Below are 17,525 nucleotides of genomic sequence, written 5' to 3' on the forward strand. Positions count from 1 at the left end.
TGCAATTTATACTCTTATATGTCTGCTTATATTTCCTTTTATTATGAAGCTAAAATAATTAATTCAAAATATTTTTCACGCCTCTAATAAGAATTTTCACACAATCAATACAGAGAATTACTGAAGAAATGTGATTAATTGAAGTCCTGATTCTATACCACTATTTCAATTGAGAATAATTATTAATGAAGAAACATATGTAAGAATTAAGTTCAGAACATAATCAAAAAAGCATTGATTATGGATCAATCATAAAAATCAGTGCTTTTGAGCTCAATGCACAGTGATGTCCTGCCAGACCCTATGTTGGTATTTGAAGGAAGCAGCTCTGGAACTGGGAGCACCCAGGTCTTTTACTCCAAACACAAGCACTGAAATAAAGACACAAGACAGCAGGGTGGCCCTGTTTTGTCAAAAGGCAGCCAAAAAGAGGCAGAAAAAGGATCAGCAGATATTCCCACAGCAAATATAGTTACATGGTCTTGAGAAAAATTCCAGAAGAAAAACTTGATATTAGGGGCAAATGTGTAAATCTTGAACAAACAAATCACTCCTTGTTTTTACTTCCTCTTGTTTGTGGAAAACATTTACATGCAGTCATTCATACTAGCTTTTTTACCAAGAAATATCTAATTTTTCATATTTTCTTTTCCAGAAAAACAAAAACAAAACAAAAACCAAAACAAAACAAAACAAACAAAACCCCACAAACAGCAAACAAACAAACAAAACCCAAAAAACGCCCAAAACAAAAACAAAACCAAAACAAAACCAAAAACCAAACCAAACCAAAAAACAAAAACAAAAAACCAAAACAAACAAACAAAAACAAAACAAACAAACAAAAAACCACCACCACAAAAACCACATAAAATCTTTAACTTTTAACTTTTCTTAAGTTGCAAAGCCTGCATGGGAGATGTCATCAGAGAGGTTTTCAAGGTATCATGGGATGATTTGTTAAAATTGCCACGTTTCTTAATACTACACTGGTAGTCCTGTTTTTGTATGTTACTGTTTTACAGTTTAGACTATATTGAAAGGGGAAAATTAGGTAAGGACAGTCCATTTTATAGATCTCTGCACAGCCTTAGGACACATTTGTTACAAGAGCAGAATTAATTTTCATAGAAGTAATTGTAGTACATATTACTCTTTATTCTAGACAATATTTTGATATCACCAAAAGATTACTAAAATGGCCTTATGCAGTATCAAAGAATAACTACAAGTGATCAGGTCCTTGCAAAATGATTCCAATTATGTTGCAGTTAGTTTCACTTCACAAAAACACATTTCAGGCTCTCTGTGATATTGGTCTTGATCTGGCAGAACTCTTGACCACTCCTTTCCCTTTCATTAGGCTTTAGTTAATATTTTGCAACAGTGTTTAACAGCTAACTAAATGCACTGCTTTTGTTTCTACATGAGAAGTAAATTGAGTCATAAGGTATTTAAGCAAAGGTCTGAAGCAAAACCCATTAGTACTGTCATTGCTGATGAGGAGCCCACACAATGTCACGGTTACCTGTATTTTTGTCATTGCAAAATGTTTTCTAATATTTGGAAATCTAATTCTGTTTAGTATTTGGGATAATTTTGCTTTTATTCTATGTATCCACTGTTCCCTACGACATTTTGTTAAGGTAAGCTATTTTATACAGGAATAATTGAATCCCACCTCTTATTATCTTCAACTTGTATTACATTGTCATATTTTCCAGTCTTCTTGTTGTGCTATTGTGCTTTTGTTGCCTTAGCTCAGACCTGTCTCTTGTGCTAGTACTGAGGTTACAGGACAGTCGAGGTGGGTAAAGGTGAGTAACTACTGCTCTCCTGCTGACAACGTTCCTGTAATACAGCCCAGACTCTTTGCTTCCCCAATGGCAACACTTTACTGTATATCATTCCATTTGTAGTCCATTCTTTGCACTCAAATCCTTTTGTGCCCAAGTCAATATCAGTTACCCATGAACACCTGATTTAAGAAATCAAGAGGTGAGAAAATCCCGGTAGATACAAACCAGTCAGCCAGGGCAAAACCAGTGACGGCAGGTGTGTCTGGTGCCTCACAAATCTCCTTGGCTTTTAACACAGAGCCTACATCTGCTGAGCCTCTTCCTGAAGTAAATCCCAAAATGATCCTGAAGTACTTTTAAATGATTCATATAAAATGTTCTCTGAAAGAAAATGAATGTGCATGTACCTGTGCATACATTTTAGCAGAGAATAACAATAAGATGCTGGAAAAAGAGAAGGGATTCATTGGTAGCACAGCATACACAAATTGCCATTTTCCCCAGACTTGCAAAACTCTTTTATTCAAACAGAATTGAAGGCTTTATCAGAATAAAAGTGAATTTAAATTGCAGGAGCCAGATAGAAGTGGCTTACATGTAAATGAGAACCTAAGAAATGGAAAGATTTCCCACCATCTCTCCCTAGGTCGGAGTTTATTCCTCTTCCTTTTTAGTTAGTTTTCAAATGAATATCACAGTACATTTGGAAGCAGGATTTTTCATCAGTCTCTTTCTCTTTCAATATAAATAATATTTCTTCTTTTGACCCTATACAACAGACAGGTAGGATTTACCCTGGGAAAGCAAGGCAATGCAGACTTATGGAGAGACCTTGCAAAGTGGGAACAGCTTGGAGGATCACAGCTCCAAGATAAGAGGAGAGGATGAGGATGACTTAGATAGGGTTATCACACTCAGGTGTGGATTCTCCTGGTTAGAGAGACCCATAGAAAAGCAATCCTGTGTGCTAACACATAGCTTAGCACTCTGAAGCAGTGTAGGCAGCACACATACTCTGTAGATTGATCTGTGCATATCTAAAATACGTGACTGGCATCTCTTGGATTTGCTGTGAAAGGCAGCCAGGAGGAAGGAAATAGTGAAATGGTTAGCCCTGGAAAGGGGAAGAAATGTTTCTGATCACACCATAGGAGAGACCTTGTGTTGTTACCCCTTTTTTTCACCTATGTTACTTCACTCATGGCTGAATTTATGGAATTCAGTTCCTCTATTGACACATTATAAAACCAGAGGAGATGAGACTGCAACTTTCTAGAAAGGGGCACAGAACTACCTGTAGGAAAAAAAAAAAAAAGGAAGATATGAGGATAGCTTGTAGCTGGAACACAGTGAAGAACATAATGGTTTAAAAATGTTAAAAAAATGTCTTCCTGCTTCATGAATTCAGACCATCAGGTCTCGGTGCAGTATGTGAGAATATGTGTGTTTTAAAGTACACTTGAGAGTGGTTTATGAGATCAGACAAAAAGTTCTCCTGCCAGGAACAGGCCCCTGATAAGAGGTTTGATACACAGCAGGTTGGTGAGGTAAAAAATAGAGACCATACTAATATGACACTGAAAATCAAGTAATTTTTCTTATGTATGTTAATATGGCAGTCACTAGCTTACACTTTCAACCAAATCTTCAATTTTTGTCCCTAAAGGAGATATTATGGGTTATTACATAAATACTTCATATACCCTTTTCAAATAGGTTGTTATTGAACCTGTAGCATCATAAATTGACAGGGTGCTGTGATTTATATTGCACATGTGAAAGAAAACTGGGACCACATGTGTTAATGCATGCACAGACATGTGCCATCCACTGAGCCTCTGCAGTAGAAAAGTGGAGATACCACCTCTCTATAAAGAAAAAGACATTTGCATATTACCTTTCTCTTTAAAGAGAGTCTTTACTAGCTTGGGTTTGCTCAGCATGGACAGTTTTCTTAAGCAGTTCCATAGGAAATAGTGTCAGCAGGAGGCTAACTGGCTTGCTTTGCCCTCTGTCCCTGCAACAAATGGACCCTCCAGGAAGTTTCCAGAGCTGAGATTATCACAGTCTGTGAACAAGGAATAGTTGCTTTTTGCTGCCTCTCGGGTTGCTGCACTTATTAAAAACAAAAACTGTGAGAGTGCAATCAGAACTTAAGACCAAAATTTCCTTTTTCAAGAAATTATTCCATTTTCTCATTTTTACGATGCTCCAACTCTTTTATTGTTTTTACCGTGACAAAGGAGGCAAAATACAGAAGATCTTCAACAATTCAGTTTTTTTATCTGATTTATTGCAATGACTTTACTTCTCCATCCTTCCCCCTGTCCTCCTACTCTATCTGCTTGGTTAAATTTTTAGGTGTAGGTGGCAGCTGGGTGCTTGTACTGCCTAATTTCCCACATCAATGAGAGTTTCCCACGGTCATGGCCCTCTCACCAGAACAACCACAGGACCAACCATGTCTCCCTCCCCCATGGCAAAGAAATGCCTGAAGCAGGGTGGCTGGTGACAGGGTAGAATTTGCCCCAGTGTGCTGTTCAGCCATTTCATGGAATTGAGCAGCCACAACATTCACATCCTGACCAAACTCACGCTGCCTGCTGTAGCTCCTGTGGGATCACCTGGTCTGATAACAGCACCACTTCCCAAACATCCCTTGTGCTGTTTGGAGGGTACTGGAATTGGAAGATGCTCAGCACATACCAAAGTGAAAAAAGAAGATATTTCAATGTAAAATGCAACTGATACAGGGCTCAAAGTTCAGAGGAAAGAATCTAAAATAAAACATGGCCTGGGGAAATAATATATCGAGGAAGTACTAAAATTTTAAAATTTCAGATGTATTTAAGGATTCTAGCTCAGTACTTCCATTCGTCTCTGATGCTTCTACTGCATATAGCTTATGAAATAGCTGGCCAGAGAATTAATTTTTTTCCTTCCCTGACTCTTTTCAGTCTGTTCCTGCTGCAATGCCAGAATTTGCCTTAGCTGCTTTTAGTTAGGCTGGCAAGTTAGAGAGAGATCATAATATTAGATATTTAGAAAACTTGATCTGAGTAGTGCTGTGACAAAAAACGTGTTCTGGTCTCTTCCAACAAAGCCTCACCTCAAAAAGCTGCTATTTATAAGAGCACTCATTCATGGTTTCCAGCAGTTTCCAAAGTTCAAAAGAGCAAAGAACTATGTGGGATGTCACATTGCTTGGCTTCCTACTATTCTGTGGCTGTAGCTCTGTTATGGTGTTCTTTTGCAGATCCCACCTGTGAGGATGACATGTACAGCCCACACAGGACTATGGGTCACTCTTTTAGGGACAAGTGCTATCACAACTGTATGCAGTTTCTCTTTTCTGACACCCAGACATAAATCCTCATGCAAAAAAAAAATTGAGTCTTTTGAGAGTCTGGGAAGAAAAGCAGGGGATGTGTGTGTGTGACTATGTTTTTGCTGTGTATATGTGTTTGCATTTTTTTTAATCAACTGTCCTTCTTTCCACTTTATAAAGTGTGGGAATTGGATGTGGCTTCTTTTCACCACAGGAGGAAGGTGGCACAGAGCCACTTTCCCGTCTGCCCTACATTTCCCTGTGTTATCCTGTGGGTGAGCTTCTGCAGCTGTGTTTCTCCCTCCAGGCACTGTCCTTCACAGCTCTTCAGCCAGCCCTCAGCCCCACACCATCCAGTCACCTCTTCCCTCTCAAAATGTGTTTGATTGCCAATCCCTCTCCATAGATTTTATTTTTAATTTGTAGTCAGGCTTCTCTCACTCTTCAACATATGTTTCCTAACTTTCCCAGCTGTTGTTTTTCTTTCTCTTTTTCAGACATTTTCTCTGTCTTCTTGGATTCCCTATGCAGCCCGACCCAGGATTCTCATTTGTGTATGTCATCCTGCTGTCATTCATATGGGCTACAATTGCCTTCCCAAATATGGCTTCTGTAATAAATGCTACTAACTGAATTAAGTTGCTGCCTGCAAGCAAATTAAACATTTCAAGACAGAGCTTCTTTTTGTCTTCTCTGTCCAACATTTAATTTGCACATCTGTTACTCTTCGAAATGAATATTCTGCTTATGCCATGCTGTCTTCCCCTACTGTCCTGAATTCTGCCACCAATTCAGACCAGCTTACTAATGAAATACGAATTTTTTTTTTATGCAGCATACTTCTAAGTTATTTATTGGTCAATGAAATGCTTGAACCATGATGCCAATCTGCATTACTGTAAACATCTCCCAACACAGAATCACTATAGCTCCTAACCAAACCCAAAGACTTGATGTGCAAAAATCATTATGGTGTTAGGGCTGGCTGCACTTCAGCTGTAATCTCTCATGATAAACACACATCAGGCTGAGTTATTGCCACAGTTTGCCTGTGACTGTAAATCAGTCTCAACAGATGTTTATTCCCTCATATTCTATTAAGCATCTGAGACTATGCTTGAAATATATTACAACCAGCACTTGAGATGTATTCTTTTATACCAACAGGATCTGATGATGATAACATCCTTGTGATGACAACACTCTGAGCATTCCCAGGAAGGACATACTTGGGTTTTATCACGATCCTTTAAAATGTTTATAGCTGTTGGTTTACCTCTATGTCAGAATATTTCCCTTCCCTTTAGCCCCACTACACTGTCCTACAGAATAGTAAGTATCTGGCATTTGAGATTCCCTGGGTAATAAAAGATGGTTTATGGCTAGCAGTGGACTTGGGATTGTATGTTGTAAACAAAGCAGCAGGTTTTCTCTGTCTGACTCATAGAATTTTTGGAGCTATGTGACAGCTTCTCAGGCACAGACATGAAGACAGAAATTAATTACCATCTTACTGAAAAAAAAAAAAAGAAAAACATTCTGCCACCTACCCCAAGCCCCATTTGCAGAGGAACGTGATTGGAGTCATTCAGGCTCTCTACACAAAAATAATTTTTACTTTGGCTGAATAGCCTTGAAAGAAACACTTTTGCTTGGAAGATTAATGAACACCCTCTGCTGAATTACTTGTCCACCCAAAGCTCCATCTTCTTGGTGTACAAGCAGAGTGTATTAGAATAGCAAATGTAGGAACAGCTGTGGAAGTTACTGAAGGCTTCCCCAATCCAACAGCTGAGAAGACCCTCTTACTTAAATTCTTTAAAAGCTTCAGTTTCACTGCAGGTGGATCAGAGAAGTGCTTAGATTTGCTGAGGGCTTAGATTTGGTGAGAGTGATGAGATGGAAAGGTGTGAGAAAGAGTATTTGTATTCCAGCACTTGGAACATTGGTTTTTTTACATGAGATCCTTGTTCAGGTCTAATCAAAACTGTGTGTATGCATTTGTTTGTTTTACAAACTGGATTTTTTTCTCATGCAAATTATTTAATCGAACAAATTAATTACATGATCAGTTTGACATCCTAATCTGTCTTTATTACTGCACAAATTTGCATTCAAAATAAGGTGCTCTGTAAGCAGTGGTGTAAGTAAAGTCTTTGTGGGTTTCAGGTGGGTTCACACCTTGAGTTCTGATCAAAGTGAAAAATGTCCCTCCCCTATACTAGTGTACAGTAATATAGCTCAAAAGGTTTTTTCTCCCTCGCAATGGAACTTATCTGATCTCTTTCTTTTCTATTCATCTGCTCATTTTCATTTATTCAATATTGAATAATTGAAAATTAAGGTATTGAACATGTTACTAACTTTAACTAACAGATCCAAAATATACTATGCAGGATCTAGAGAGAAAGTGATTACATCATCTCTAAGAAATCTGCCTGAACAATGGAGAGAAATCAAACCCCTGCAGAACATGCTAAATTAGTCCAACTCTGAAACCGTGATAGATCTCAGCTAGTGATTTGGCAATAAGAATTATCATCCCCTGTGGTTTTTTCCCTGTCATCAAAGAGGTTTTGGTCAAAATAATCATCATTATATTTTTTAACTATGTGGAAACAAAAATGAAATTCTTGCCAGAGAGCTTTGCAGATGCCACAAATCCCTTGATTTGATAATTGGGGAGCAGGACATGTTTAGCTCTGCACAAGAGCATGAATCACATGCTAGACTGTGCCCACATTATGGATGAGGATGTATGACACATTTACCAGTGGCATTTGTATTTTAGGAAACTGACTTGAAAGCAAATTTGAGCTGAACATGAGCTCAAAGTGGGATAGAGTAGTTAAAAACAGAGTGACAATCTTGTGTCTAAAAGGAGGAAACTACTGAACAGATGAGATAGGGTTATCACTTGATGATTTATTAGTAAAAAAATTTATTCAGTTCATCTACCTGCACCTTAGCAACTACTGCTTCTAAGTTGATAAGAACTTCCTAAAGTTTCAAGTTCCTAAAATGATAGGAACAGTCCAGAAAAGAAAGATGAAGAGTATTTTAAATCTGGAAAATCTTCCTAATTCTGAGAGTAAAAAACCTAAAACTGTTCAGGCTTTGGCATCTTAAATGTATTGTGATACATTAAGCCAGTGGATTGTTTTGCAGAACATTACCTTTGCTGTGCTGGCTGCTCAGAGCTGTGCTCTTTACCTTGTGGACAACACAAAGTTGTTTTTTCCTTGAGGAAAAGGGTGTTAGCTGTTTTACTTTCCCCATGTTTAAACCCCAAGAACCTCTGCTGCAGAGTCACTAATGGACTATCTTCTTGCTGCCTGACAGTGACTTACCCTATAGTGCTGCCTCCCCAGGGAACTCAAAAATAGGTTAAATGTGACGTGGTCAGGACACAAAAGTACAAACATGGGAAGCTGTCATATTTTTTGTGGTACATTTAAACTAACATGATCTAGCAGCTGGAAGCTGAAGCTGGAAACATTGAGAGTGGAAATTAAAATCTAGTTTGCTGGAGATGTCAGCTCTATCTGTTACATTCTGGTGGCTGAAATTACAAATGTTTTCTAGAAGCTTGCATGGAAATTCTGTCTTTGATTCTAAGGGAATACCTTAGAAACATCTTGGATCTGATTTGTCCAAGCAGTCATATTATACAAATAATGACATTTCCTGTTAAAAATAAATATATTTATAAGCACAGAAAGTTTAAAGGTTTCTTCTGCCTCTATGACATGTTATACCAACAGAAACCATACTCCCAGGTCCATAAAAGGTAAGGATGTCTGGATTGAAAAATTGATTTATGGACTATAGCTATTCTGATTTCAACAAACCCTTTAAAAATTATTATTTCTTTACCAATAACTCCTCCTAAATTAGAATTTGATGAGAAAGAAAGAGAAGGCACAACCAGTCGCATGCCAACATCACAGCCAATTCCATTTGTGTTCAGCTGAAATGTGAGCTTGTGAATATCTTGCCATCACTAAAGACACATCTGCAGAAAGGTTGCCCAAGATACATTTATGTAAGTTGTGCACAATACCTATTTGAACTTTTTTTGTAGAATTTATGTTTCTTCTGGTCAATAACCTGCTCCCATGCTGCTTAATAGGACATTGCACTCACCAATTCCTCCTCCTTAACAGCTTTTCCTCTTGTTAATGCCTTTAAACAGCAAAAAAGTAGAACATCCATTTACTTACAGCCCAAATCCTGTCTCAAATCCCTGTTGCACCTGGAGTGTCACAAAAGCCCACAGAAAAAAACTTATTTTAATCTGAATCCATGGAAGAGATGAGGTTCAGTGGCTGAACTGAAGTAAAATTTGCATATGATTTTTAATGCCACTGAGGCATCTTAGAAAGTACATCCTATGCTATTTGCCTCAGCTTTTCTTCTTTGAAGGTTAAAATTATATTCTCAGAAATATGCAGCTTTGCTTTGGTTTTTGCACACACAGACATACACATACACATTGATGCATATTAAAGATCTTGTCAAAAATACAATCCAAAATCTGACAGAAATTATTATTCTGTCAAAATTTCCTTGCAGGAGCCTTAGACACCAGCATGCTCAGCTTTCCAAAAGCAGGACACCTGATGTACAAGGTGAATCACAAAGATTCATTTTGTTGAGGGATCAGAAATCCAAAATTGGCTCTATGTAATACCTAAATCCTTTAATGCAACCAGGAGAGCCACAGTGCTTCTGTCCTCTAAAGCTGATGCTTTCTATTAATTCCAGATACCTGTGCATTCATCTTTCTTTTCAGGCCAGTTGCTAACAGAAGAGCTTTGTGGTTGAAAGAAAGGCAAACTTGCAGTTCAGAAGGACAGGAGATAAACTGCTGGCCTCTTTGTAGTTAATAGGACTTTTATTACTGCCCTCAGTTCACAATTTCACCAAACGTGCTTGGTTATGCAAAGTAACACTTCTGTATCATTTTCTGTACATTTATTCACAAGCAAATGAAAATCAGAAACACTTCTGAACCCTTCTTTTCACAGAATAATGAAAGGTATTGCCAGAAAACAAATAACATGAAAAATTGCAGGCATATGTGTATTGTTCTTTAATAATTTTTATGATGTAAATTCAAAGCTCCAATCAATTGACCTAAGGATGAGACGTTTTCATCAAAAACTTTAGACCATGGCAAGACAAAATCCTACCTGGAAATCATCAGAACTGATGGCACTTAAAACCTGAGTCTGAATTTTTTTCTTTCATATGATTTTTATCAAGATTCAACAGAACACATGATAACTCTACAGCTGATTACACTTCTCCATCTCACCATGAAGGTGGGAAAAATGGTATGGAATAACTTATAAAGACGAGGACAACGTGAACACGATAATTCCTGGACTAGCCCCTTTTCTCTGTACCACTTCAAATAGTGAAAGCCAACCAATCACATTATCATGTAAGGACAATATTTTATAATAATGGCTGGGAGATATCTTTGTTCATACCACTCTGTAAAGAAATGGCCTGAACAGAAAACATGCTTTGTGTGAATCTCCCATATATCACACTAACAACACAGAGCAATCAGAGTGTGTAGAAATCATAATGCACTTTGTGGAAATAGAGCAGAGGCTGCAATTCCCAAAATGGTTCAAACAAACAAACAAACAAACAAACAAGCAATCTGTTTGAAAGTCTGAAAATAGAATAATTATTGTCAGTTTCTTCTGCACCAGGAGAACTACAAGAATCTCCATATGTCTTGAGATGCTTTCTGTCAACCTGTTTGGCTGGTCCGTGATACAGCTGAAGTGTTTGTATGATAGATATTAATGTACGTAGAGCAAAAAGACATTATCTGGCTAAAATTTGGAAATATTTTTTTTTAAAAAGCCCTACATGAGCTACTTATATGACACACTGATGCAGCCTTACCTCTCAATAGTCCTATGTCCTAAGAATGAGGACTGACAGGTGATCAGGTGAGATGGAAGTTATAATGTAATGGAGATATGGTTATGAAATCTTTTGCTGAAAATGACCTTGCTGCTTCAAAGATGGCCACAAATATTCCATTAGGAGTTGAGCGTGAGTGCACGTAAAAAGATAAGGACACTATCTACATTTACCTACTCTGATCCCAGTTGGCTGCAAAAAGCAGAAGAATCTTCCTGCCACAGTGGTCGCGATTTTCCAGCACTCCAGGAAACCCATCTGTCAGCGCCCGTTTGATTCCTGGATCATCAGCCTTGAAGTTCTTGAACATATCCAGATTTAATTGGCGGTATTGGAAGTACTGAGCCAGCAGTCTGAAGGCCTCAGTTTGGTGAAACTTTCTGGCTCGGAGAAATCTCAAGATGAAGGCGTCATCTGTACGTAAAAACCCAATGTCAGGCCTGGTGATGATCATGTCCCTGACCTGCTGGATATCCTGGTGCAAAATGTCTGGGTTTTCATTCAGTTCCAGGCGGGCTTTCTCTATAGTCTCTGGACTAAGTCCAGCTTGTAAATGGGTCATCTCTGCAAAAATCTCTTTTCCAAATCCTTAACTTTGGATATTTTAGTAGAAGTGCTGATCCCATTCAGTTGATGGTCCACTGTGAACGTGAGCCATTCAGATGCTTGTTGCTATCACGATGATATTTAACAAGTAAAAGCAAAGGCCTTTTCTTATTCTTGGAGAATAACAGGCAGTTCACATGTACTGTAATCCATCCAAAGGAAAGCGTTGTTTATTCCACCACTTACTAAAAGAAAAAGAAAATATATAAAAGAAAGATTAAATGTGTATATAAAGCTTGTAGGAAAGTATTTCTGAATTTACTTAGCCATAAAATTTCTTTGTGTAGAAGGATAACAGTCACATAATTTCAGAATGGATGCATTTAAGATCAGGCAGTCACTAACATCTTGAATATATGTTTTCAGGGTTTCAGAAAAGCAATCGGATTTATTCACAATTAATACTAAGCTGTATCAACTTGTTATTAGAATACACTTCTCAAAGTTGTCTTACAGAAATGTGGGAGTTGCAGCATCCCTAACTTCAAGCCAAGGATGCTAACAGCAAAAACAATATTTTTTTACACCATTAGCAGGAGCAGCATTTCAGCTTCATAAGTCGGTAGATTTGCCCTCATCATACTACGGAGAACAACTCTTTGATTTGGTTTTATCACCTGTACTATCAGCTTGTAGGTCTCCTTGAATAAGACCCTTTCGCTGACTAAAATACTAATTTTTAAAAAAGCCAAAACTCCACCAATACCAGGGATAAATTCTACTTTTTAGAAACTCACTGGAAATATTTCCCATAGACACTCAGTATGTCTTCATGGGAAACTTCCCACAAATGAGGGTCTTGATGTATCCAATCTGGCAGGGTTGGTGTTTTAGTTGCAAAGAGATGTGTTTTATTCAAAATTCCTTTTTTCAGTATATTGTGGCTTTCTTGAATACGTAGTTCTGAATTTCATTTTGATTTTCGTACTTTACCTAGAATTTGTTTTTACAAGTGTTAGAAGAAAATCTGCTTAAGCTGTTATGTATGAGCAAAATGGTACAGTGAATCTCTTACATTTCAGTGACATAATTAGCAAGAGGCTGTCATCGAAGTCTGTGTAGCTACACTTGTGTGAAACAAGATCAAGGTCTGTTCCAATGTGATATGTGTGAGGAAAGATCAAGACCCATACAATTTTTCAGCCATAACAAAAGCAGACAAGCAAACCCACCCACCTCCCCCCGCCACACTGCTTAAATGATCTCTCTTTTTAATTTCTGAAAAAGAAAAATTGGTTTTAAAAATTCAAAGGGAATCCCTCAGTGAAAGATTCACTTTTTGTATTTGAAGAAAACTGTTTGGAAAGTTATGAATTATTTATAGCAAAACAACCATTTCATTCAGCTACTCCCCTGGGTTCAGCATTCTCAAATCAAACAAAGGGGAGAGCAGCAGCCAAAGCATTTCTTGGTCCTGGATTTGCTCAAAGTTATGTTGCAGGACCTGGAAGTCAATGAGCTCAAGGGATGCCTCTGTTCCCTGCTTTGTGACCTTGCATGTTATTGATAGAAACTACAATTTAGATGCCACAGCTGCAGCCAAATGATGAAATCCCAAAATTTAAATACTGAGTGTTTCTGCATATTTGCTTAAAGGACATTTGTGGTGGGAGATAAGCTTTTCATTTAACAGCAGTATGAATTGGACTTTTCTGTGGGTGACACAAAGGAGAGTTTATTAAGCATCCTCCTTCTGTATTCACTGTGGAGCTGGAGTTGAAAAGAACTACCTGCAGAGTAGAGTATCTGATGATTGATCAGCCTGGGAAAACTCGAGGAGAGGCAGAGCTGGGAGGAAAGAGAGCTTTGAAAAGGCACTACAGAGTGCAAATAATTTCAGAAAACAAGTCCCTGTGTTTTGAGGGGTAGTCCATGAGTGCAGGCTATTCAATTCTTAAAGAAACTAGAGCTGTAATAAAGGTGGATTCCTTACATAAAAATAAAGTAGCAGTTATTTTCTTTACTCTTGCCTTTGTTAGAACAAATTAGAGTAACTCCAATGGTATCAACCAAATTCCACTGACGTAAAATTACAGTAGGCCATAGAGAAACCACACTAATATTTTGTGACAGAGACCTCAAATTAATGGTGACATCATAATTTTCTTGCATAAATCTTGGATATAGTTATAATGCCTCCATCAGCTAGTTAGGAGAGCTAGAATTATTTAAGGGTGACACTGTCATTAGGGGACTGTGGTGCCAGGATTGGTCCCTCCCTAGTTCTAACGGCAGGTGTAGAGTATGGAAATTCTGTGTTCCCAAGGGTGTTAAGCAGAGATCTGGAAGCAAGAAGCTTATCTGGGGTCTGCATTAACTCTGGCTTAGGACCTAGTATGAATCACAACACCTTTAGGGTTCCTGTGGCTTAGAATCACAAAACTGTGGAATCACAGAATGTTTTCGTTCGGAGGGGATCTTTGAAGGTCATCTGGTCCAACCTCCCTGTCTTGGGCAGGGACATCTTTCCCTGGACCAAGTTTTTCAAAGCCCCATTCCACATGGCCTTGAACATTTTCAATGTTTGAGCATTCACAACTTCTCTGGGAAACTTGTTTCAGAGCTTCACCACTCTCATCATCAAAAAAAAAAAAAAAATCTTCTTTATATACAATCTGAATCTGTCCTCTTTCAGTTTAAAAATGTTAGCCCTTGCCCTGTTACTACTGGCACTAGTAAAAATCTGTGACCATCTTTTTTGTAAGCCCCCTTTAGGTTCTGGACTTCTGCTGTGAGGTCACCCTGGAGCCTTCTCTTCTCCAGGCTGAACCACCCCATCTCCCTCAGCGTGTAAGAGAGATAAGAGAGGTAAGAGAGATGCTCCAGCTCTCTGATAATTTTTGTGGCCCTTCTCTGGATCTGTACTAAAACATCCAAAGATTAGCAGCAGATAACAGTCACACACACACACACAATTCCCAGTGGTTCATCCATTTTCCAGGAGTTTATGGGAGTGAAACTGTCCCTTCCTCTGCTCTTTTTCTGTCTCCCACCTCCACCAAGATGCTTCTTTGGCAATAAGGCAAATCCTTGAAAGGTCAAATGCAGTCTGCTCCAGAAGAAAATGAAATTCGAAATAAAGTCTGGCCTTTTTTATTGGTTCCCCAACTATTAAATGTCAAAAATTATTCTACTCTTTGTAATTAAATTTTCCTACTGTTTTTAACTAATTTAAATGCTTGGGATTATTCCAAGTTAAGGGAGACACAGTCCTTGCTTGTCAGATGTTGTTGCCAAAAAACAACTTACAGATACTCATTCTAATAAAAGATCCATTTTGAATGCATTTCAGACTTTCCTGACAGTGAGCTGACCTATAACCATGGATTACAGTTATCTATAGATTACCCCGATTATCACCGGAACAGATTGCTCTAAAACACTTTGTTGATGTGAAGTTATATATTGCAAAATAATCTGAAATATGTATGAACAATTTTGTCACTCTCAGAATCACAGTTCAAACCATGAAGGTAGCAATCCACACTAGCACCATTTCCTTCAAGGAGCCTGACATACATCAGTGAATCATTTGGTTCTCCCACTGCTAACTTTGACAATAAATTTAGCCCTCCAGAGCTACCCAGTTTAACTGTTGCTGCACTTTCTCAAATGGTTCTGATTTATTCTGATTCCCAAGATATAACAGAAGCTTCATCTCCATTTTCACCTCCTCCCACACACGGCAATTTCTCCTTCTCTTCCGGTGTTGTGTACAGCTCTGATCCATCTGCCAATTTTTTACATGTTTACATCTTTGCTCGGTTTGGTGCAGGGTTGTTTTTTCTTCCAAATGAAGATACTGGCCTTCTCTTCCTATTTTGAATATTATTGCTATGCATTGGCACACTAGAGTGTGTTATAGTCTCAACAGCTGTTTTTCTATCTTGTGACTCTTTGTTCCCAAGGGACTATTTGCTCTTCTAATGTCTTTTCACAGCCACTTATAATAAATCATCCCTCCAAAGGAACAAAATTCAGCCTTAAATAATAATAAAAAAACCCAACAATTACAGAGATTTAAAACACAACATACTAAAATCAAAACAAGGAGGAAATTTCCACCAAAATACGGTGTCACACACAATTTTGGCTAATTCATTTTCAGTCCCAGCAAGGGAATGACAAGGGACAGTGAGTGTTCAGCATGGATAACATACTGAAAATGGGATACAATTTTCATACAAGCAGCTTATATTTTTGCAAGATCCTCAAAAAAAAAAAAAAGAAAAAAAAGAGATAACAATAAAATGTATGGTAATATTTACCATACAAATTAAAATGAAAATTAGATTTTTCAGAAGTATACAAAGGACATTTCATTCAAAGATTTTAATGCGCCTTACTGCTCTCTCTTCAGTGACAGCTTCTGCGTCAGCATTCAATCCCTATTTGCACTGCCTGCCCTAGAAAATTGGCCAAAACCTGCCTTCAGTGATGATGGCAATTGTCTGGATCATTTTGTTCCTGCTCACTCACCAGTTCCTGTGACACCACTTGCTTCTTTAAGCACCTCATGTCCATTTGGCCCTTCCCCATCCAGTTCAGTTCCAGAAAGATTTTAGCTGTCTCTTAATCCACCAAGTGTTTTCCATCCAGTCCAAAGTTATCTGCCATGTGAGATTTCATTACCACAGTTTTCAAATTGAGAGGGCACTAACATTTCATCCTCACCTGGTATTAAAGGGCATGACTGCTAAGGTTTGGCTCATTATATAATTCCTAACTCCTAGCATTTATTATATTATTTATATTAGCTGCTGAAATCATGCCAGAGAGGAAGGGAGTGGGCAGGGAGGGAGGGAAAATGGTAATATAGAATGATTTTATCTCAGAGTGTGGGTGTCATCTCATTAAATTTCTTTTTGAAAAATATTTTGATGTTAATTCTAGAAAACCTCTTAGGGCTATGTTCTGCTTAGCAGGGGTGGCTCCATAAGGACAGGGGAGGATGAATCCATACCTGTACCTATAGGAATTGTTCCTATGGCCCTTTGTGGCCCTGTGCTATCTTAGTAGAAAGCTGCACTGGAAGTGAAATATTCAGACCTAGAAACGATCCTATCCCAGCTCCATGAACCAATTTCAAAAGAGCAATGGGCAAAACTGACTCTCTTTGGCCCTTGGCTGTGAGACCCTGGCATCTTCCACAGATTGTGGGGAGAAGCACAGTCCTTAGTGATTTGCCTGAGATCCCAGAGGACACATTTCACAGAACTGGAAACAGATCATATCTTCCTGAGCCATAAGCCTTCATTTTAACATCCAGGGAGTCTTTCCTCATCATCCCCTTGACCCTTTGTCAGACTTTCTCTTACAAGTTCATGTCTCTCTTGTACCGGGGAGCCCAGAAGAGGACAAAATATTCCAACTGTGGCCTTATGGCCTTACCACTACTTCTCTGTAGTCTTTCCTGAGGGACTAGATTCTCCCAGTGAACATAAATGAGTTAAATATTGCAAGTCTTTCTGCTCCAAGTACTGGTGCTCCTGCAAACCTTCACTAGGGATTTGTTGCTTCTTGTCAGTATGAAAATAGTGAATGTTTGTGACTGTAACAGCTGTGTGGGGAGTTTGATGGTTTCTCACATTTTCCCAGGGTAGAGTCCCTCAGCTCAGGTACAAGAACTAACATTTCCTTCAGTTCAGTAAAAACAACACATCATGCATTCCTACTCCTTCTACAATCTTCTGGTTAGATTGATTTAGTTACACACTGCCCTCAGGCTACATCTAAATGTCCAGTGGTGGTAATTTAGCCGTGGCACAGCACAGAACACAGCAGAAACTCAACTGATCTTCACTGCTTTCTGCACAGTATGTAGGGCAGGCATGTCTGCAGCA

The 17,525-nt window shown here is 38.4% G+C and overlaps 1 protein-coding gene across 1 annotated transcript in view; it reads right to left on the bottom strand.

Annotated features, from left to right (window-relative positions):
- Window positions 1-11,863, bottom strand: part of CLVS1 (clavesin 1) — an 89,534-nt gene extending 77,671 nt beyond the window's left edge. Inside the window, exon 1 of the mRNA XM_063393462.1 lies at window positions 11,250-11,863. Coding sequence (XP_063249532.1) covers window positions 11,250-11,638 — 389 coding nt within the window. The 5' untranslated portion in view covers window positions 11,639-11,863. The remainder of the gene's footprint in view (window positions 1-11,249) is intronic.
- Between the last annotated feature and the right edge of the window lie 5,662 nt (window positions 11,864-17,525).

Source organism: Prinia subflava, chromosome 1, assembly GCF_021018805.1.
Source record: "Prinia subflava isolate CZ2003 ecotype Zambia chromosome 1, Cam_Psub_1.2, whole genome shotgun sequence".
Taxonomy (NCBI): domain Eukaryota; kingdom Metazoa; phylum Chordata; class Aves; order Passeriformes; family Cisticolidae; genus Prinia; species Prinia subflava.